Source organism: Nesoenas mayeri (genome assembly GCF_963082525.1).
Source record: "Nesoenas mayeri genome assembly, chromosome: 27".
In the NCBI taxonomy this organism is placed as follows: domain Eukaryota; kingdom Metazoa; phylum Chordata; class Aves; order Columbiformes; family Columbidae; genus Nesoenas; species Nesoenas mayeri.
Window position 1 is genome coordinate 1,053,514 of NC_137555.1, and position 20,194 is coordinate 1,073,707.

Sequence of the window (20,194 nt, forward strand, 5' to 3'; positions counted from 1 at the left end):
CAGGCAGCGCTGCCAGCCAGGGCTGTGTAAAACCGCTGCCAGAGCCCTCCTGCAAGCACCCAGCCCTGGGGGGTCTCTCTGCCCATGGCTGGGGGAAGCCAGACCCTCCTCTCTGTGTCTCCATAGGTGTTCCCATAGAATCTTTATCCGCCAAGGACCAGATGATCCTTCTCAGTGGGCTCGGGCATCATGGAGCGATAAGTCTAATAGGGAAGGGAGGTTGCAGGACACCTCGGTGTCCTGTCCTGCAGCTGGATGCTCCTCAAGAGGAAACAATTTTGGGAGAATAAATGCCAGGAGGAGAGAGAGTTTGGGGGTTTGTGTTTTAATTTATCTCCCTGTGCCTTAGTGATTAGTTCGCAGAGCGGTTTATTGCTTTTCGGGACAAAACAGATGACAGAGAGGCCCTTGAGCTGGGGGTGATGAGAGGGAGGTGGGGAAACTGAATGAGATGTGTGTGAAAATCACAGCAAAGCCCCGGGGGTGTTTGTGCCCCCCGAGCCTGCAGATCCACCCAGTGGCCTCTGCAAGGCCAGGAGCTCCCAAAGCAAAAACCAGAACCAATAAATCCTCCCGTGGAGCAAGAAGGGACTCGGTCTGTGCTACAGCATGGACGGTTATGGAAAACAAGGAGAGGCGGTGAGCAAAGAGCTCTGGTTTGTGTCTAAGAAGCTTCCCTTGTAAGAAGATAGATTGCTGACACTTCTCCTTGATGCAGCTGCCCAGGCATCCCAAAGTACCTGAGATTTCACTATCGAAGAAGCAGACGCTGCTTTTGTTGGGGTCCTCTGGCTGCTCCACAAAGCAGCTCCAGCATTATCATTGGAATAAAACCATAACAACCACTACTCCTCTGTTTAAATGGCCAGCAAGCTCCCCGCAGGCAGCGCTCTGCCAAAACATTTATCCACCTCATTTTATTTCATGTCGGTTGTCTAAATTCAGATTTAACCTTTTGTGATGGGGGTTGCAGGTTCTTCTGTTTAGAGGTACATTTTACAGGCTGCTGGGAATGTCACCCCTCAATGCACAGCAGAGCTGTTTGATTAGGAGTGTTTGGGGGGATGGAGTTATGTATGATGGGGGTTAAACCAGACGTCCAATGGACTGAACTGTGTGTGCTGCTGTGGGGCGGCATCCTGGGATAACCACAAGCTGAAAATGAAAGAGGAATTTTTCCTGGGTTTTAGTCAAATAGGAATGGGGGAGGGAATGCCATAAATCTTGCTGGATGTGTCATTTGGCCTGGAACAGCGTGTTTCGATTCTTCCCTGGGTTGTTTTTCCCACCACACTCCTACTTTCTGATTGGAGTCAAACTTTTATGTGGAAAGGCAGCACTTTAAACTGGGGGGATATTGTGCCTGGGAAATGTTGAACTAAAATATTGCGGCACTTCTGAAATGAATGGTGTCATTTAGAAAACGTCAAAACAAAAAGCTTCACTCCTTTGAGTTTCACCCCCCCTTCCTTTTCTTTTTCTTTCTGGAAAATAAAGTATTCCCTGACTTTAACATGAATGTGTAAATAATTTGTCATCTCACCCTCAGTTTATTTTCTTAGCAGGTTAAGAAGATGTCACGAAGCTTTGGCTCTGCCAAAGAGACCCTGGCAAGGGGGGGCGACAAGGTCACCTATGGAAAAGGAAAGAAGGAGCATCCTCTAGAGACAGCTACAAATTGATGATATGGGCGATCGTGCCATCAGCACCACTTTATGGGCTTTTTCTTCTCTCCTTCTCTGCGCGCCTGTGGCTTCTGGTTTGCTGGAGGAGGAGTGAGAGAGAAGCTGGCAGGAGAATTTCCATACGTTATTGTTGCTGTTGTTTTTGTCTGCGTCGTAATGGGCACTTGCGCGTGTGTGTGTGCATGCCTGCATGCCAGCCCCGCAGCCGCGTCCCTCTCCCTCCTTCCTCCCTTCCCCATCCATGCACAGCATGATATAAACAAACCTGCCTCTGGACATGTCATGGCTTAAAATAGATGTTCATACATCAGCCTTTCTCCAGCGGCGGCGGCGGCAGCGGGGAGACATGGCCGACTGGATCTGACTACAACACCCGCTCCCAGCCGGCAAATCTCAGCCCTCGCAAAGGTAGAGTAGCAGGGTGGGCGTCTCCTTCCTCCTGCGTGTCTGTCTGTCTGTCTCTGCGATGCTCTGAGCGTGCAGGCTCGGCTGCCTCTCCCCTCCCTCCCGGCGCTGGGGTGCGAGCCCCTGGGTTTCCTGCCCAAATCGGGGGTGCAGCCGATGCCTGGGGGGGTTTGGGTGCCAGGGGTGCTTTGGGGTCTGCTCGGGGGTCTGGGATGTGGGGCAGTTTCTCTTCCCCTGCAGCGTTTTGGGGGGGTGCTGGGGGTGGGGTGCTGGAAGGCACCTTTGAGCCTGAGCTACATCCCAGGATAGGTGGGGGCTGCTATTCCCCCAGCCAGCCGTAGCAATCGGAGGGGCTGCTGTTTGCCCGGTTACAGCCTCACACCAGTGATTCGGTTGTTTTTCCAGCCCTCTGCCGGTTCCCCACGCCGGTGGCTTGTGGCTGCGCGGCAGCCAAGGTCACGCAAGGCGCGGGGGCCACGCCAGCCGCCTTTTCCAGGTGGGCTTTGCCAAGTCTGAAGTCCCAGCGTGAAGGAGCCCGAAGTCCAGCAGGGCAGGGGCGATGTCGGGCTGGGATCCGGCCCATTCCCGGTGCTGGGTGCCAGGGACCAGCGGGGCAGGGCTGACCCCCCGGTGCAGCACCCAAAATGCCAGGCAGGGTCTGAACTGTCACCCTGGGACAAGGAATGGGGAGGGAGACATCCATGAGTCTCTCTGGACTCCCTCCAAGCTCCCCCATGCCCTTGCAATGTTTTCTCCCCTGCACATTGCCAAGAAATGGCTGGAGGCTCCTTCCTCCTGCACTTGGCTGCCGGCCGGTGCCTGAGGCGGAATGTCAGAGCAGACAGACGTGCTGTCACCCAGCACAAGGTCACCGCCGCCTGTCCCCCGGGTCCCAGAGACAACTGGTCCCAGTGCTGAGCTGCTGCTGGGGGGGGCTGCACTGGGGGATGCTCTTTGGACACCCCCCCAGGGATGATGGGAAAGAGAACTGTGTTCTCATGTCCAGGAGGGTCTGTCAGTGGGGCAGCAGCAAATGAGCAAAAAACCCAGCAAATAAAGGCAGAAAAAGGCAGCTCTGAGGAGGTCTGGCTGCAGGACTGTTCTGCTCCACCTGGGTAAGGGTCTCCAGGGAGGTTTCTTGCAGATGTGTGACAGGTATCAGCATGATCCAAAGGTCTGAGAGCAGAGCTGCGTCCCAGAGGATCTCCTCTGTAAAATGAGCTTTCTTGTCCCTTGAAATTAACTCTTCCCACCCCAAACCAGTCTAAGATGTTGAAATGGAGTGCCAGGACTGCTGGACTTGAAGGGGTTAATCCCACCTACCCCTCTCCACAGGCTTTTGAGCCTGGTCTGTAGGAGTCTGGGTCCTGGCCAGACTCTGTGTGCTGCCATATGGAATCCTCCACCTGTTTGGGGGCTTTTCCTCCCCAGTCCTGGTGGTTTGCCCAGACCTGGCCGCCTTTCATTGCTTCTGATGGCAGGTTGGCAGCATCAGTTCTGGAGCTGGCGTCGTCCCGCTGGCGGGCAGAGCCCCAGAGCCAGCTCAGAAGGAAGGTGGTCCCGTATAGAACATCTCTTGCCAACGTGGCCTCGACCCAAAGTCATGGGGCTGGAGCAAAACCTCAGCCCGTGGAGGCTCAGCAATCTGGCTGCCTCTGCCTGCCCTCCGCAGCCCTGGCAGCAGAAGCGATGAAAGGCGGCTCGAAGGAGCGTAGGGGATGCTTTGTCTCACTCTGGGAACCGCTGGGTAGCTGGCTCCACACAGCCCTCTCAGCAGGAAGGTGTGAACTGCCCGCGTTAGGTCGGTATTTCTACAAAGAGATGGAGCGAGAGGTCCCCAGTCCTTCTAATGGCATCTCCACTGCTTCCATGACAGGACCGTGGGTGGCAGCAGCAGCAGAAGGGACCTCCAGGCCACCCTCCGGCCTTCACGACCCCACAGGTATGCCTTGTGGGTCTCGGCAGCCCCGATGGCTTTCCTGTCCAGGTTCTCCAGGAACGGCACCAGGTCGCCGAGCCGCGGCTCGCGGGAGGAGCGCAGCAAGCACCCCATCCTCAGCGTCTTTGAGCTCGAGAGGCTGCTGTACACAGGCAAGACCGCCTGTAATCACGCTGATGAGGTCTGGCCAGGACTCTACCTGGGAGATCAGTATGTATCGGAAGGGGACAAGAACCGGGGGGGCTCGGGGTGTGTTTGTGAAATGGGAAAATCCTAAGAGTCTGGTTTCCTTCTCCAAAATACCACCTTGCTCCCCCTTAGGATGCGTCCTTACACATTGGAGCACCTTTTGGGGAAATATTCTGATAAAAGAAAACTTGAAATGATATTGTGCTCGAATGTGGCTTAAATTCTGATTTTTAGTGCTGCTTTGCAATTAATGTTGTTCTGCAGAACTTTGGAAAAAATGGGATGAAGTACAGTACTGTGAGTTAATTTGTTCTTATTATTCTCTAATAATTTTGAGACCAGATGAGAATTTAAATTATTAAACTCTGATTTGCATTGAAAAACAAACAAACAAACAACCCCAAATGCTTCTCAGGTGTAAATACTTGCCCACGACAGCCCTTAGGCTGTCCTTGGAAATGTATTTTTTAGCTAAACTTATGCATCTCTGCGCTGTTTCTTGCTCTGGGTAGAGATATAGCGGCCAACCGGCGGGAGCTGGCTCACCTGCGCATCACCCACGTCCTCAACGCCTCGCACAGCAAGTGGAGGGGGGGTGCCGAGTACTACGAGGGCACGGGCATCCGCTACCTGGGCATCGAGGCCCACGACTCGCCTTCCTTCGACATGAGCCCCTACTTCTACCCTGCAGCTGATTTCATCCACCAAGCGCTGAACGAAGGTCGGTGGGGATGATTTCTGGGAGAGACGTGGGGAGCAGGGTGGGGAGAAATTGCCTTGGGGAAGCTGGATTGACATCCTGTTGCTAAGCATCCTAAAAACACAGGTATTTCTATTTCTGCACGCCTGAGCCACGGCTCCAGGATGCACCACGGCAAACAGTTGGGTCCTCAGTGTTTTTGTAACGGGGTTATCTGGTCTGCTGTGAGCCAGCCCCTCTGTTTCACCCCCAGGAAGGATCCTTGTGCACTGTGCTGTCGGGGTGAGCAGGTCGGCCACCTTGGTCCTCGCCTACCTCATGATCCGCCACCACATGCCCCTTGTAGAAGCCATAAAGACGGTCAAGGACCACCGCGGCATCATCCCCAACCGGGGCTTCTTGCGCCAGCTGGTCGCCCTGGACAACGCCCTGAGGATGAAGAGGAGTGCATGAAGGATGATGAGCGGTTGTGCAGGGGAGCCGGGTGTGTGCAGCGCTCACCGGACCGCGATGCCCGCTGAGCGGCAGAGACGGGGCTCTCTGCACGGTGCAGACGCTTGGCAGCTTGTGGTTCACATGCAACTGGCCCTGGGTGTCCTACTCGGCTAAAGGGGGGTCCCCAGACATGCGAGCTATAGTGGTAAAGCATAAGCCCTCAGCCTGCAATCCTGCAACCTCGGTCAGCCTCCCGCACCGCCTCCTTCCCAGCCTGCTCGCTCCAAGATGCCTCTGGAGGGACTCGGCCCCACGTTTCGGGTTAATCTCTCCCTGTTGGCTCCGGGAAGCCTTTAAGGCTTCATTCTCCCAGGTGGTGGATGCATTTGCCAAGCCAGTCCCGTCCCTCCCTCCCAGGAGACTGAAGCTCTGTGTGTTCCTTGTCTTGTTTCCCATTTGTTCTCGGTCTATGTAGCGATGTGATATAATCTGGTCTGTGATATAATTTGGTCTGGTGTGTGGGCTCAGGCAAACAGGCCTTTTTTGTCATAGTGTTTGGGTGTCCTCCATGCCTAGTGTTAACCTGTAAAAATAAAAAGAGTGCTAAGGAAAAAGCTTGGTTGTCCCTTGTGTGCTTTTTTATTTACAATGCCGGTAGTAAAATACTGAGACAGAGAGGTGGTGGATGTACCATCCCTGGAGACATCCCAGGCCAGGCTGGACGGGGCTCTGAGCAGCCTGAGCTGGTGCAGATGTCCCTGCTCATGGCAGGGGGGGCACTGGGGGAGCTGGGGATGTCCCTCCAACCCAAACTATTCTGTGATTCAGTGACTTCTGCCGGCCGATGGGGCCGCGTTTGAGCAGAACCCCTCGCCCGTGCGTGTTTTAGGGGTACGGGCAGACACAAACGCCCACACCGGGAGCAGCCGCGCTGTGTCGGACCCCGAGCTCCCCCCGGGCCGCTCGGCGCTGGGGCGGCTCCGGGGGCGGTTCGGGGGGTTCGGGGCGGGGTTTGGGGGCGGGGGGGGGGGCCGCTCCCGGGCCAGCCCCTCCCGGCCATGGCCCCGCACGGCGCACGGCGGAGCGGCTGCCGGATGCCCCCGTTCCAGTGGTGCCACGGTGAGAGCGGGGGAACTGGGGGGCTGAGGTGGGGGGGCCATGGGGAGCCGCTCCCCTCCCTCCTTCCCGGGGAGAGGGTGCGAGTTTGGGGGGAGCGGGCAGCCCCCCGCCGCCCCCAGCCCCTCCGCTGCCGCTCCCTGCTCGGTCCGTCTGTCCGTGCGTCCGTCTCCTCCCGCTCCAGCCCCGCTCTGGGGTCCCCGGGTGTCCCGATCCGATCGGGGAAGGAGTTTGTCTCCCGGAGCAGCGAGTCGCGCTCATCTCCCAGGAATAAAGCCAATGACTAAACGGGTTTGCCATGCTTTCGCTTCATCTGCTGGCCGCAATGAAAAAAAAACCCAACAAAACAACCCAGACCTCTTTCATATCTTTCATGTGTCCGCAGAAGTGGAATAAACTGATTTTGAACAGCTCCCAGACGAGGCCCTGGCTCCTCGCTCTCATGTTCGCTGTAAGAAATCGTCAGGGACGTGGAGCTGAGTTTGCACATGTGAGGGGGGTTTTGGTTTAAATGAGAAGTGGTTTATTTTTATGATTAAGCAGTTGAGAAGCTGCGCTGGGAATTCCACCATCAAAGCCTGGCCTGAGCAACAAAGGCTGGGTTATTTTGATTTATGAAAGGGTTACAGCCTTTGAAGCTAAATATAATGCAAGCAGTGGCTTCCTCTCCTGTAACACATAGTTTGCGTGTTCTTGTGCAGCTTGGGGGACGAGAAGCCCCCGGTCCTGCAAACAGCCCTGGACATGTGGTGTGTACATGGGCTTCCATTAAACGGAATGCAAGTCAATGCTCCACAGCAGAAAACGCAAACGGGTCTGTGTTAAACATCCTGAATAAGAGGGACGTTGCTTTTCAAGGCTCTGAGCGGCCACAGCTTTCGCCAGCTTGCAATGCACGAGCATTGGAAACAGCAGGAGCAGAGCCCACCCGCGTTCAAAGGGCAGGACGTGGGTGCAGGAGACCAGCCGTGGGCTTCTGACTTGTGCATTTTGGCTTTAAGCCCTGAGCTGGCAGGTATTTACATCAGCGGAGTCCAGCAAAATCGCTTATCCATGCGCCCCTAAGGACCTTTGCAGAATTGGGGCCATTGGTGTAAATAAGCCTGAGAGCCACTAAAGAAATCACATTTTCAACCTAAATAGGTGTATTCAAAGTACGGTAACAGGCAGCATATGCTGTGCTGCCGGGGCATTTCAGCTCCTCTTTGACACGATGATTTCTCTTCCTGTTGCTCAGCTGTGGTTCGGGGGACTTTGCAATCCCCAGGTGACTTTATTTGGGGGGGACCTGCTTATCCCCCATGGAGAACGGTTTGGCTTAGGGGACAACTTTTGCAGGAAGCCTGTTCCACCATCACAGCAAAAATTATATGGAGGCTGCATTCAATTTTGTGATGCAAAGCCCACAGCTTTTGTGTGGGAGTAGAAAGAATGGTTTTATTTAATGACCTGCTGAGTTTTCCATTTGTTTTATTGAACAAGAATTGGGGTGAGGGAGAAGCTCTGCTCAGCAAAATCCATGTGCCTGCGCAGGATGGGCTTACAAAGGGGAGGGTTTGCAGCTTGCATGGAAAAACCCACTTTGCTGGCAATATGAACGGCCTTTCTGAGCATCCTTCTTGTAGAGAGATGGGTCCGGAAAGTCAGTGCGTCTCTGTAGGTGCTTTACAGATGTCTAGTGACACCTCTTTTCTCATTTTTCAACTAAATAATTGTTCTAGCACTTTCCCTCCATGGATTCTGGTTTCAGGTGCAAAACTGCCAGATTTAACCTGGTGAAATGAATTATTTGGGGTTGGTGCCTGCCAGGTCTTCATTTCGGCACCGCAGCCTGGAGCCCGTGGGTTCTTGAGAGCCTGTTTCACGTGGATGAGCCTTCCTGGGCTGGTGAGGCTAAACTTAGCCGTGCCAGCTGTGTGCAGCTGGCAGGGACACGTCATCCCAGCGCCTCTGCTTCCTTCACTGTGGGGCTGGAGTCACAGCACCGTCAGTGTTCTCCCTGTTTCTGGTCTCTCTCAGCACCTGTGTGGTTTGTAGACACGAGGAATTCGGGCGTCTAACATGGAGCAGTGCTCAGCGAGCAGCTTGTGGGGCTGGGGAATAGGATTTCTGCCCCACGGGATGGGGCGCAGCAGCTCTCCTGGCAGGGACGGGAGCGGCTGGTGCTTTTCAGCAGATTCTTGGAATAGCTTTCCATCTGAAATACACGTAGGAAACGTTATTGTTTCATTCGTGACCCATTATTGTTCCACAACCCAGGAGTCTCTGTTTGGCCTCAGATGAGGCTCCTCCATCCATCAACAGCTACTCTGCGGCCCGTGTCCCACCAGCATTACCTCACTTGGTTGCTCAGTGTTTTTTTAAGAGCTGATAGACTATTATATATATATTTTTAGCATTTATCAATCCTTTCCAGCACGGAAGTGGAAAAAGAAAACAACCTTTCCTATTGTCTTTTCGTGCACCTGGTGGTCTCCAGAGCAGAAGGCTGGGAGAGCAGGACCCGACAAACAAATCCTCCCCTTCTCGCCCTGCAGAAGTGGCTGCTGAATTGTCTCTGGCGATTCCCGAGGGCAAAGATGGGCAGTGGCTCTGCCCTCTGGAGCAGGAAAACCCCATTTCCTACGGTCCAGACCCCTGTCTGCTGCCAGTTCCATCTGCGCAGCCACAAACCGCGGTTTAAACTTGGGAGAGCTCTGAGCTCCCCGACAACGTATCGTCGCTTTTGCCCGTTTGCAAGGCTTGCTCGGCCTCCTGTGCCCAGCACGTTGCAAATGCAGGTTTATGACCCCAAAACTGGGCTGTGCTTTCCCCGTGGGCACAGCTCACAGCTCCCCAGCGCCGTGGTGAGACTGGGAATAACTGGGAATGGGGTGTCCCCGAGCAGGATGTCACCCCAGGGCTGCTGCCTGCCCGTCCTTGCTCGGGCTCCCCTTGATCCGCAGATGTCCCGGGTCCCTCTGCAGCCCCCACTGCTCATTCTGTCCCCACCGCAGCGAGGACGAAACCAGACGGACCCAACCTGGGACCCCGCGCTGGTGCAGTTTTGCCGCCCGCAAATTTCATCCTCTCATGAGAAACAGGCGGAGGATTTCAGTGGGTTGTAATTAAAGCCAGAAGTGTTTCCATAGGAGCTTTTTGATGAGACCAAGGGACGGGGCGGGGGGAGATGCTCCGCAGAGCACAGATGGGGCTTGGGGGCTGCTCTCCTTTAAAGTCCCGTCTGAGCGAGATCTGATGAGAAATCAAAGCTGCAGCTCTTGTGGGGTCAGTGCGATTTCAAGACATAAAAAGCGGCGCTTATTTAGTGCCAGAGCCTGACTTTGCATCAGCTCCCAGCAGAGGCAGCTGCAGTGGGGCTGCTGTTTCCCTGCCTGTTCCCTTGGTTAGTGGGGACCCTGGGGTGGCCGCACTGTCACCGTCTCTATGTGACACCCTCTCCACACTCCCCCTGCAGTATCAGCCTCACAGCGGGACACAGTGGCCCAGGCTGACGTGTCCTGGCACCCACGGTTTTGCTGGGAAAGGGAATGTGGTCACTGTGGTGCTGAACGTGCTCCCGCGCAGCCCCGGCGCGTCTCCCAGCGCCGAGGACGAACCAGCCACTTGCCATTTCTGGCTCCCAGGGAGCAGTGACAGTCACCAACTGTTCTTGTTTTTCAAGCTCTTTTTTCGCTCTGTCCTTCCCTAAATCCCCTTCCAGCCTCCATGTGTTTCTCTGGAGATGAAAGCACGGGGCCTCCTTTTCTCCCAGACGCCTGGATTCTGCCTGGGGTACGTTTGTTTGAGCTGCTGGAGAAGGGTTTCGTGACTGTGGGAATGCAGCAGCATCTGCTCTCCGTGCTGCTCGGAGGGGCTGCTGCGCTTCCCGGGGAGATCTCCAGCTCACGGGCCACCAGCCCATGTCTTGGCGTTGGTTCCTGCCCACTTTGCAAACTCCGGAGGGGACGGAGTCAGCCCAGGCTCTCCCTGCTCTCACTGAACATCTTCTTCACTTCTTTGTCCCCTCCTTCCACCTAAACACTGACTTTCCCCCCCAAAAGGGTGCTCCTGCAGTCTGGGACTGATTTATACCAGTAAACCCTGCACGATGCCTCCCATCACGTTCCAGGATCTGCCACTGAACATCTACATGGTCATTTTCGGCACCGGCATCTTCGTCTTTGTGCTCAGCCTCATCTTCTGCTGCTACTTCATCAGGTGAGCCGGGGGGGCTGCGGCGGTGGGGCGGCATCCCTGGGGTACCCCCTGCCCTCCTCAGCACCCCCTTGTTTTGTCCCGTGATGCGGGAGCCGCTCGCCAGGAGGATTTTCCCCCCGCCACGCTGGGGCCAGCACAGTCGTGGTCCCCACGGTCCCCACGGTCCCCGCGGCCGCAGCAGGGCAGGAAACGCAGGAAGGGGCTCCTGTTGTGCAGGGGAGCGGGCGGGGGGACGCATTGTGTCGGGCAGGGAAGGAGCGGTGCTGCCCGGGAGAGGATGTGTCTTTACATTTACACTCTCTGTGCAGGGACAACTATTTTTAACCCCAAAGCCAAGGCAGCAGTGGGTGTTTCTGCAGGGCCCGGGTGGTTCGGGATGCTGCATCTCCGTGCATGTCTCAGCCGTTTTTGGGGCTGCAGATGCTCACCTCGGTGTCTCGGCTGGAGGACAAACGAAGGCTGCCTGCGGTCCCCTCTCCCTGTGTCTTGCTGGGTATCTTTGCCAGGCGGTTTTCCCCGGCGCCCTCGCCCTGGCCAAGGTCACAGTGGGGCTGGGAGCTGCCGGCGGGCGAGTGCTGGAAATAACAGCGTTTCCTGCACCACGAACAACTTCCTAAGGCAAACAATCGGGGCTGCTGGCTCTTATCGCTCCCCCATTCCTGCTGGCTCTGCTCTGCCCAGGGCACAAACGCAGCCTCAGAGCCGCTTGTCCCCAAACCCTGTCCGGGAAGGGCGTGCTCCCCTGCTTTCAGGTGCCTCCCAAATATTCTTGGCCGCCCTGTTCAGACTTGGCCCTTGAGGATGCTGTAAAACTGACGGTGCCTTTTTCTCCCCCTCTCCAGCAAACTGCGGCACCAGGCTCAGAGCGAGAGGTTCGGGTACAAGGAGGTAAAGTCAGGGGTTGTTTCCCACATGTAACTGCAGCAATTCGGGGCCACAGGTGGGTGGAGACACAGTGGGGACCGATGCTGCTTGTCCCAGTGGGGTGTATTCAAAAGTAGCATGACCTGCCCCTGTCCAGCTGGGTTCAACTCATGGCAAAATCCCTCCCATGTTAATCTTTCACCTCCATTTCTCCCTCAGGTGGTTCTGAAAGGTGATGCCCGGAGGCTGAATGTGCACGGGGTGAGTGGTACCAGGTTGGGATGGAGATGGGGCTGATGGGGACGATGCTCTGGGACATGTCCCATCTGACTGGTACCAGGTTGGGATGGAGATGGGGCTGATGGGGACGATGCTCTGGGACATGTCCCATCTGAGTGGTACCGGGTTGGGATGGAGATGGGGCTGATGGGGACGAAACTCTGGGACATGTCCCATCTGAGTGGTACCAGGTTGGGATGGAGATGGGGCTGATTGGGACGATGCTCTGGGACATGTCCCATCTGAGTGGTACCAAGTTGGGATGGAGATGGGGCTGATGGGGACGATGCTCTGGGACATGTCCCATCTGAGTGGTACCGGGTTGGGATGGAGATGGGGCTGATGGGGACGATGCTCTGGGACATGTCCCATCTGACTGGTACCGGGTTGGGATGGAGATGGGGCTGATGGAGACGATGCTCTGGGACATGTCCCATCTGAGTGGTACCGGGTTGGGATGGAGATGGGGCTGATGGGGACGATGCTCTGGGACACGTCCCCTCTGCTCCTTGGGGTGGCTCACAGACAAAGCAAAGCCAGGATGGGGATGTGCCAGCACCACATGGCGGGGAATGGGGAGAGAAACCCCCTCCCCAAGGGCAGTTTGGGAACTGGGCTGAACTCCCAGCTGGAAGTACCTGGGAAGAGGCACCAGAGCGCTGGGATTTCTGGTGAGAGCTGTGCCACGTGTGGGCATCGCAGTGGGTGTTCACACTCGCCCTCACCCCCGTCTCGCCCCCCACAGCAGACCTGTGCTGTCTGCCTGGAAGATTTCAAGGTGAAGGAGGAGCTGGGGGTGCTGCCGTGCCAGCACGCCTTCCACAGAAAGTGAGTACGGCCAGGCCAAGGGGCTGGGGAAGGGGAATTTCCCCAGGGGGGATGCACATCCTCCCATTTTTCCACCCCACAGGTGCCTGGTGAAGTGGCTGGAGGTTCGCTGCGTCTGCCCCATGTGCAACAAGCCCATGGCGGGGCCGGCGCAGCCCCGCGCGGGCATCGGGACCCTCCTGGACGAGCTGGTGTGAGCTCCTGGCCGGCCAGAGCCCGTGGGGACCGCGGCGGGACCGCGGCTCCGGGGCTGCCCACGCACCGCGTCCCCCGGCCCCGCGTCCCGGGGGATCAGACGCTTCATCTCTAAGGATTCGGGATCTACGGGTTGGGATTTTTAACTCGCGGGTCATCGCTTTGTTTTGGGGGGTTTGGTTGGGTTTTTTACGTCGCTCTGTGGGGACCCCACGGGAGCCTGGGGACAGCTGGACACGGCGGGGGCTGCGTGTCCCCCCGCTCCCTCCTCCCCTTTTGCCACATAGAGTATTTTTGTACATTATCCCCCCCGGACTCTCAGACCCCGCAGGGGGACACACACACAGTTTTCTGTAAAATAACGATTAAACGGACAATTTCTCAGCCTGTCTGAGCTGTGAGTGGTCACCGGGGACAGCAGCGTTTCAGGGGGGTGATGTGGGGACCCCCCAAAGGCCCCGGGGGGGGCGCACACAATGGGCCACGGACATGTGTAAGTGCAGAAAAACGCTCAAAGTGCCTGAAATGGACCCAAAACTGCCTGTCCGGTACTGGATCCCCACAGGACACCCAAATCCAGTCGTTTTTACGCTGTTTTTTGCGGACATAAATATGAGTGACGTCACAGTGACGTCAGCGACCCCCCGGCGCTCAGAAGGGTAATGTGCCACGTCGTAACGCAGGGTGCACACGTCACGCAACCGCGTGCCGCTCCCATTCATCATTTGCTATGAACCGGAAGGATCGGGGGAAACGTCGCCGCGCCTGATGGCATCTCCGCGCCCCTCACCTCTATGTCAGGGCGAGAGAGACTCTCCCGCCGCTTCTCCCGCGCACACCGGTTCAGACCCCTCTGCACCAAGCGCTCCCGCGCTTACATCCTCCCTCACGCCGCTCTCCGGGCCGAATTAGTCGCTCTTCCCGGCCTATCGGTGATTAATTACACATGCTAATTTATTCATACATCGCCACGCCCTCTCCCCGCCGCCTTTACGGCAAGCACGTGATTTTGCGGCAGCGGCGCGGTTTGCGGCGCCTGTTGGAGATGATGGCTGCACTCGGCTGTGAGGAGTTTTGTGGCCGCTCCGGGGGTTGTTTCCCTCAGGGCGCCGCTCCCTGCGGGCCGGGTGTTTAAAACTGCGTGTGTTGGTGTGTTTAAAGGGGTTTTAGGGCGGCGAGGGCCGGGCCATGGAGCTCAGCGGGCTGGTGCGGGCCCTGAGGCTGGAGGGGCCGCGGGATGAGCAGCCTCCCCCGGCCGAGCAGGTGCTGCTGCAGCTCGGGCTGCTCCTCTCCCAGGGCCCCGGCGGGGCCGGCGTGCTCAGAGACCTGGCTGTGCTCATCGAGGCTGCGGACGGGCAGTGGCTGTTCGGGGGCCGGAGCCCCGTGGCACTGGGAGAGCTGGTGGCTACGCTGAGTGGCCACGCCGCACCCCCAAAGCGGGAGCAAGACGCAGCGGATCTCCCCGGGGAGGACAACGCGTACGCCGCGACGGCAGAGAGAGCAGCAGACGTTGGCGCGGTGTTTCTGCGTCTCCTTGAGAAGCTGGAAGCGGCCAAGGCTCAGGAGTCTCTGGGTGTCCCCGTGGTGGGGCCGATCCTTGGCCGCGTGATGGGGCCCATCTACGTCTTTGCCGCGACACACGTTGTGGAGAGGCCCTGGACCAATGCGAGGTCCCAGTCGGTGGCGCAGGAGCTGCTGGCGTCGCTGGTTCGGGCTGCAGACTGTGGGTCGGTGGCTGAATTCCTGCGGGGGAAGGATGAAGATGAGGAGGGGAGGTTTGCAGCTGTGATGGGGATCTTGAAACAGGAGTTGACCAAGTGAGTAGGAAGGTGCGGGTGGCGGTGCAGAGGGTGGCGTGTTGAGCTCATCTCTGTGTAGGAAATACTGAAAACTTCTGGGAAACTGTGTGAGCTCAGACATTACAAGACACTAGATGATAAATATGCGGCCAAAAGCTTCACAGATACCCAGTAATGGAAGCAGGGGGTAATTAATCAGAGCTTAGTGTTCGCTGAGAGGCCCTGATGTGGAGGAAATCAGCATTCATTAATTCCAGCCTTCGCTGAGCTTCCGTTTGTGTTTCCAGAGACACGTGGAAGCGTAACCCGGCCACAAAGTTCGTGTTCTCCTGGACGCTGCCTCACGTCACCCGGCCCTGGTTGGGCCGTTACCTGGAGCGGGTCCTCCCGCCCTCGCTGCTCATCTCGGACGACTATCGGGAGGACAATAAGATCCTGGGTGTGCACTGCCTGCATCATATAATTCTCAATGTGGTAAGGGATCTGAGGAACTGGATCCCCTCTGGGTGGTGTTTGAAGGATCAAACCTGTTGGGATTCCCAACTTGTAAGCCTGGTTCTGCTGTTAACCTAGCGGTTCTGCTCCATCTTCCACCCTGTCCCGGTGTGTGTAGTTCTTCCAGCTGTTAACACGAAGCACAGAATTGCTTTGCCATCTTTAGAACTCAGCTTATTCATGTATCAGCCAGTTTGCAGAGCAGAATATTAAAGTAATACTTGTGGAAGTGCAAAAGTGTAGCTGGCAAGGGAAGTGAGAGCGGCTGCTCCTGTGCATGGTGTTTAACCTGCAGTTATTGTAACACCTGGTCCCACCGTCTTGTCAGCAAAATTCCTAATGTAGAGCATGTGCGAGCGTTGGTGTGGTTTGGACTTTTGTTTAATAAGACCTGGGTTTCTGAAGGCTGTTGTCTTTTATTAAGTTAGGTGGGTATTGAATGCCATGCCCAGAAATAATGTTCTGTTCTCTGTTGCTGTAGCCAGCTGCTGATCTGTGCCAGTTCAACAGGGCTCAGGTCGTGTACCACGCGCTGTACAACCACCTCTATTCGCGAGAGGCCCCTCTCATCCAGGTAGGAATTTCGTTTTAATCTTCCTCACGTTATTACTTATCAGCCCCACGAGGCAGCGGCAGAACCTGTTTCTTCGCAGACAATCCAGTCAGGCTGTTACTACCACTGCCTCAGGCCAAGTAATTCAGTGAAATCTCAAAGTGGAGGGAAGATCTTTTGCCTTGTGCCCTTCCCGGGTGGCAGCCTGGCTGAAGAGGGCTGGTAACGGGTAGTAAAAGCTGTGGTTGGTCAGCAGGGTTGGAGCTCACTGGTGTTTTGGAGAGAACACCAGCAGAATCACCCAGATTTCCCATCTCACACCGAACCAGGCCGTGCTGCTGTGCTTGCTGGACCTGCTGCCCATCCTGGAGCGAGCGCGGCGGCAGCAGAAGCTGCCCAGGCCCACGGCCGCCTGCGACGAGGTGCTGCAGCTGGTTCTGACGCACACGGAGGCCGAGCATCGCCTGGCGCTGCGGCGGGTGTACGCCAAGGCCCTGCCGGCCTTTGTGCAGAGGTGAGAGCGGTGATCGCAGCCCCATGGGGATCCGCTGTGCCCTTGGTCTGGATCTCCCTGCTCAGCGTGTCTCTCACCTTGGCAGGCTTGGGATCCTGATTGCGCGGCACCTGAAGAGGCTGGAGCGCGTTATCCTGGGCTATCTGGAAGTCTGTGATGGGCCTGAGGAAGAGGCGCGACTGGGAATACTGGAGACACTGCAGAGCACCATAGAGCACGCTTGGCCCAGGTACCGCTCCAGAGGTGAAAGATGCTATAGAACATGTTTCCTGTGCATTTGGGGCCCGTACACTCCCTCTGATGGGCACAAGGAACGCGGCAGCTTCTGCAGCCTCATCGGTCGCTTGTCTTAAGGCAGCTACAATCCTGCTCCACACAAACAGCAGGTCCTGCCTGAAGTACGTGGGAGCTGCTGAGCGAGGCTGTGCTTTCCCCCAGCTCTAGAGGGTTTGTGTTGCTGTTTCCCCCTGCAGAATGCCGTGCAGGCTCCCTGTGCTCCTCAAAGCCCTGCTGAGGATGATGTGGGATGTACACACCGACCGCGGTTCCACGCCAGAGCCGGTGAAAGCCGCTTTGCTCCAGGGAGCCACCCAGTGCCTCATCCTGCTGGATCGCTGCTCCGAAGGGCAGGTGAAGGTGAGCTGGGACCCTTAGAACGGGTAACATGGGGCATCCCAGAGCGCACATGCTTCCTCAGGCCTGAACGGTTTAGAAAGCATCAGTTTCCACCACCCCAGCATCACTGCTTGACTTGATAGGTGACTAGATAAATATCAACATATATATGTATGTGTGTATATGGTTTGTATTATTCTCTTCTAACAGACAGCTGGGGCGGGTTGCTAGCACCACAAACCTGAGGTGGATACTGATGCGTTTGTTGTTTCAGGTCCTGCTGGAAGGTGTGTACAGCAGCTGCGAGGAGAACCGCGTCCGGGAATGCCTGAGACAAGTGCAAGAGAACGCGTGAGGCCTGGCTGATCCAACGCTCACCTTGCTTTTTGTACAGTAAAATATTTTTTTATTTATTTAAAGTTACTGTCTTTCTCATCCCACCCCTTTTAACCCCGTAACTCGCCCAACCACAATAGAGTTGTGTGTTCCCCTGGCCACAGGTGGGCTGCTCCAGCTTCGGAACCAGCAGCAGTGCCCCCAGTCTGGGTTCCACCCCACACACAGCCCGAGCTGAGCCTGGTCTGGTTTTAGAGCTCAGGAGTCTTCTCCCTTCAAACTGCGCTTCATGCAGGACTTGTGCAAACCTGCTGCAGTTGCCTGGGGTCAGGACAGAAATCCTTCTTTTCATAAGGAAAATCATTAGTCTAGAGTATGGAAAACGGCGCAGTTACTGAGGGTCCTGTGCAGTGGCAGAAGCTGGAAGGAGTTTCTCGTGACAGGTCTGGAGTCCCGTCACTCAGCACAAAATGTGAGTTCAGGAAGGAGTCAGGCTGCTTTTGTTTTGGTGGCTGGCTCCGTTTCTTTTTCATATTCTATTTCGATGTAGGGACGTTTTCTTCTGGCTGGTCCTTTCAGGGGAGTTTTGCCCTTCGCTTTGGAGCGAGAGGCTTTCTTCTCTACTTCTTCCTCCTCTTCCTGCTCCTCTTCGCTACTTGTCTCCAACTTATCCATGTCCTGAGAAAGACCAGAGTGACATCAAACAAGCTGTAGAACTAAACCTCCTGTTTCAGGCTGACAGTTTAAATCTGGTGCTTCACGTACCTCAAAGTCGCTGAGGTCACTGTCCTCTGCTTCCACAAACTCTCTTTTATCCATGTCCTGTAAGAAATCAAGCCAGCAGCAGTCAGTACATGCACGCTGAGCACAACACAGCACCACGACTCACAGTGGAAGAGCCATCAAAGCCACACTTGTACATACACACTTTTCTGAGGTCACCCCTCCGAGTTTCATCTTCTCACCCCACCATTCACACTACAGCGCCCCACACCCAGTCAGGGAGGGATTAACTGTGGTTACCTCCTCATCTTCTTCTTCCCTCTCTGCATCGGACTCACTCTCACTTTCTGCCTCTTGCTGCTGCAGAGCTTTGTCAAAGGCGTGGATGGGGAAGTTGTAAATGTCTCCGTACTGAAAAGGAAAATGTGGATTTTTCTGTGAGTCGCAGGAGGAAGGCAGCTGAGGTGCTACCAAACCAGGCTGAACTTGTGGCTCAGCCCCTTCCCTAATTCTGAAGCACAGAAAACGAGGGGTTCTGTGTTTTGGGGAAGCACTTTTCCAGCAGCGATCCTCACCGTGTCCTGTTTCAGCCTTTCCAGTAGTTCCTTCTCGATGGCGTTATCCAGCTGAGCGGCAATCAGCGCTTTCTCCTGATGGAGCAGAGAGGAGCCGTGTCAGTTGTTTGAAAGACAAGTGGAACAGAGGGAATAGAAGGGAGATTCACAAAAAGCTGCCGTTACCTCTCTCCTCTTCTCTCGCCTTTCAATCTTTCTACGCAAAGGAACGAGCTTCCTCCTACGGGGAACAGTGAACCCATCAGCCTCTCACGTAGCAGAAGAGCAAATTTCAGGGCAACAAGCAGCAGTTACATTAGTTTAAGTGCATTTATACATGCAGGCTACGCTGCGGTTCAGTCCGTTTAAGCCAGGTTTGTTTACAAGCTCTGCCTATACCAATGTCACGTCACTTACTGTCGCTTGAGCGTCAGCTTGCGGATGCGGATGAGGTACTGCGTGATCTTGGTGAAGCGCTGCTTGCACTTGTGCCGGATGAACCGCGGCCAGTAGATGAGGTTCTCATCGATCTCCTCCAGCGCCTTCTCATAGTTCTTGCTTAGCAAGACCTGGATTTAGAGGGAAAAGAGTTGAGCTACGGAGCAGTGATGAAGTGGGGACGCATCTGTGCTTGGGGGCAGTCTTGGTGCGTTACATCAGACCGCACTTCGTTAGCGATCTCATTAACTCACCCGCTCCCAGAGTCGGCGGGGAAAAGCCGCCCGCTCTATTGTCTTCATGTACAGGTAACACCGACCTAAAGAAAAGGGGAATGTGATCCCAGGAGGGGGGCTGAGTGTGTCTGTGACAGCGGGGGGTGCTCAGGGTGCCCTCGGGCAGGGGGTCTTTGTCCCCTCCACACCCAGGGGCCATCTCACCTTTCTCCTCCCTGACGGTGGCATACTGGCTGTTGGCCAGCGGGCAGGAGGAGCGGTTGCACAGCCCCGTCAGGTTGTACTCATTGCGGCAGAAATTCTGTGTTTTTGTCCTGGAAACGAGAAGTGAGATAAAGCAGAAATGGGGGGGGGGACACCCCACTGTGCCCCTCACGTGTGGCTGTGGTGACACACGGACCAGAGACACACACATTTGTCCCTCCCGTGCCTGTCACAGCCGAAGCGCCTTGTACCCCCAACCCGGGAGCGCTCGGCCCCCCCCAAAAACTCACGTTATCTTGTAGGAGCAGAACTGCCTGTTCCCCAACGTGTCCCAGATCACCTGCGGGTGACAAAGAGCGGGTGACACACTGCCACCCCACCTCCCGCAGCCCCCAGGGAGGCTCTTTGGGGAGGACACCCCCACAAAGATTGGGGTCCCCTCCAAACACGCAGGGACATCCAGCTGCTGTCACAGCCCCGTTCACACCCCCGCGTGTGTGTCCCCGCTCGCAGGGCTGGGGACACGGGGACTCCCCGCCACGTGTTGGGGGGCGCGCCCCGGCCGGACGCAACGGACCCAACGGCGGAGCGGGCACGGGGGGCGGACGGAACCGAATCAACGGGCGGAACCAAATTAACCGGTAGAACCGAATTAACAAGCGGAACCGACTCACGTCGTCCGAATGCATCGTGCTGCCGCGCTGCCATCGCCGGAAGGGGCGGGGCCCGGCGCGCTCTCGCGAGAGCGGCGGCACCGGAAGGGAAGGGGCGCGGCCGGGTTGTCATGGCGGCGCCCGGGGGGGCTCCGGGCGGGTGGATAAACCTGTGGAACGTTGATCTCACAGGGTGTCGTGGCTCGTTGCCGGTGCGCGCCGCTCAGGGAGCCGTGCCG

At 56.4% G+C, this 20,194-nt stretch overlaps 4 protein-coding genes across 6 annotated transcripts; 3 read left to right on the plus strand and 1 right to left on the minus strand.

Moving 5' to 3' along the window:
• Nucleotides 1–4,033: 4,033 nt before the first annotated feature.
• DUSP26 (dual specificity phosphatase 26) lies at nt 4,034–5,371 on the plus strand (the record flags this gene model as incomplete). The annotated part of the gene is made up of 3 exons (XM_080360361.1): nt 4,034–4,239; nt 4,731–4,943; nt 5,152–5,371. The coding sequence occupies exons 1-3, from the start codon at nt 4,061–4,063 to the stop codon at nt 5,369–5,371; spliced, it is 612 nt and encodes a 203-aa protein (XP_080216487.1). The 5' UTR covers nt 4,034–4,060.
• A 1,076-nt stretch (nt 5,372–6,447) lies between these two features.
• Nucleotides 6,448–12,837, plus strand: RNF122 (ring finger protein 122; the record flags this gene model as incomplete). Its single annotated transcript, XM_080360400.1, has 6 exons — nt 6,448–6,472; nt 10,513–10,669; nt 11,512–11,557; nt 11,753–11,794; nt 12,558–12,640; nt 12,723–12,837. The coding sequence occupies 6 exons, from the start codon at nt 6,448–6,450 to the stop codon at nt 12,835–12,837; spliced, it is 468 nt and encodes a 155-aa protein (XP_080216526.1).
• A 1,046-nt stretch (nt 12,838–13,883) lies between these two features.
• Nucleotides 13,884–17,189, plus strand: TTI2 (TELO2 interacting protein 2). 3 transcript variants are annotated; one of them, XM_080360180.1, is made up of 7 exons: nt 13,884–14,652; nt 14,922–15,108; nt 15,611–15,703; nt 16,012–16,196; nt 16,282–16,425; nt 16,670–16,832; nt 17,086–17,189. In XM_080360180.1, exons 1-7 carry the CDS (start codon nt 14,024–14,026, stop codon nt 17,164–17,166), a joined length of 1,482 nt encoding a protein of 493 aa, XP_080216306.1. In that variant the 5' UTR covers nt 13,884–14,023; the 3' UTR covers nt 17,167–17,189. The 3 variants fall into 3 exon arrangements, 2 of the variants coding, with proteins under 2 accessions (XP_080216306.1, XP_080216305.1); XM_080360179.1 differs by having other exon boundaries at nt 15,615–15,703; nt 15,939–16,196; XR_013923377.1 differs by lacking the exon at nt 17,086–17,189 and having other exon boundaries at nt 15,939–16,196; nt 16,670–16,798.
• Nucleotides 17,190–17,213: 24 nt separating this feature from the next.
• Nucleotides 17,214–20,018, minus strand: MAK16 (MAK16 homolog). The gene is made up of 10 exons (XM_080360181.1): nt 19,977–20,018; nt 19,593–19,642; nt 19,303–19,412; nt 19,117–19,181; nt 18,842–18,993; nt 18,611–18,665; nt 18,446–18,520; nt 18,171–18,281; nt 17,913–17,969; nt 17,214–17,825 (listed from the first exon to the last, which is right to left on the minus strand). The coding sequence occupies exons 1-10, from the start codon at nt 19,989–19,991 to the stop codon at nt 17,637–17,639; spliced, it is 879 nt and encodes a 292-aa protein (XP_080216307.1). The 5' UTR covers nt 19,992–20,018; the 3' UTR covers nt 17,214–17,636.
• Nucleotides 20,019–20,194: the final 176 nt, after the last annotated feature.

Bases quoted from the DNA above. Each gene is read 5' to 3' on its own strand.
- TTI2 (XM_080360179.1), top strand. From the start codon at position 14,024: ATGGAGCTCAGCGGGCTGGTGCGGGCCCTGAGGCTGGAGGGGCCGCGG. The intron at 16,197-16,281 runs GTGAGAGCGGTG...TCACCTTGGCAG, and splicing joins CTGCCGGCCTTTGTGCAGAG to GCTTGGGATCCTGATTGCGC. The intron at 16,833-17,085 runs GTGAGCTGGGAC...TTGTTGTTTCAG, and splicing joins GCTCCGAAGGGCAGGTGAAG to GTCCTGCTGGAAGGTGTGTA.
- MAK16 (XM_080360181.1), bottom strand. The intron at 18,994-19,116 runs GTGAGTTAATGA...CTCTAAATCCAG, and splicing joins CCCGCCGACTCTGGGAGCGG to GTCTTGCTAAGCAAGAACTA. The intron at 18,282-18,445 runs GTGAGGATCGCT...TTTCCTTTTCAG, and splicing joins AAAGGCTGAAACAGGACACG to TACGGAGACATTTACAACTT.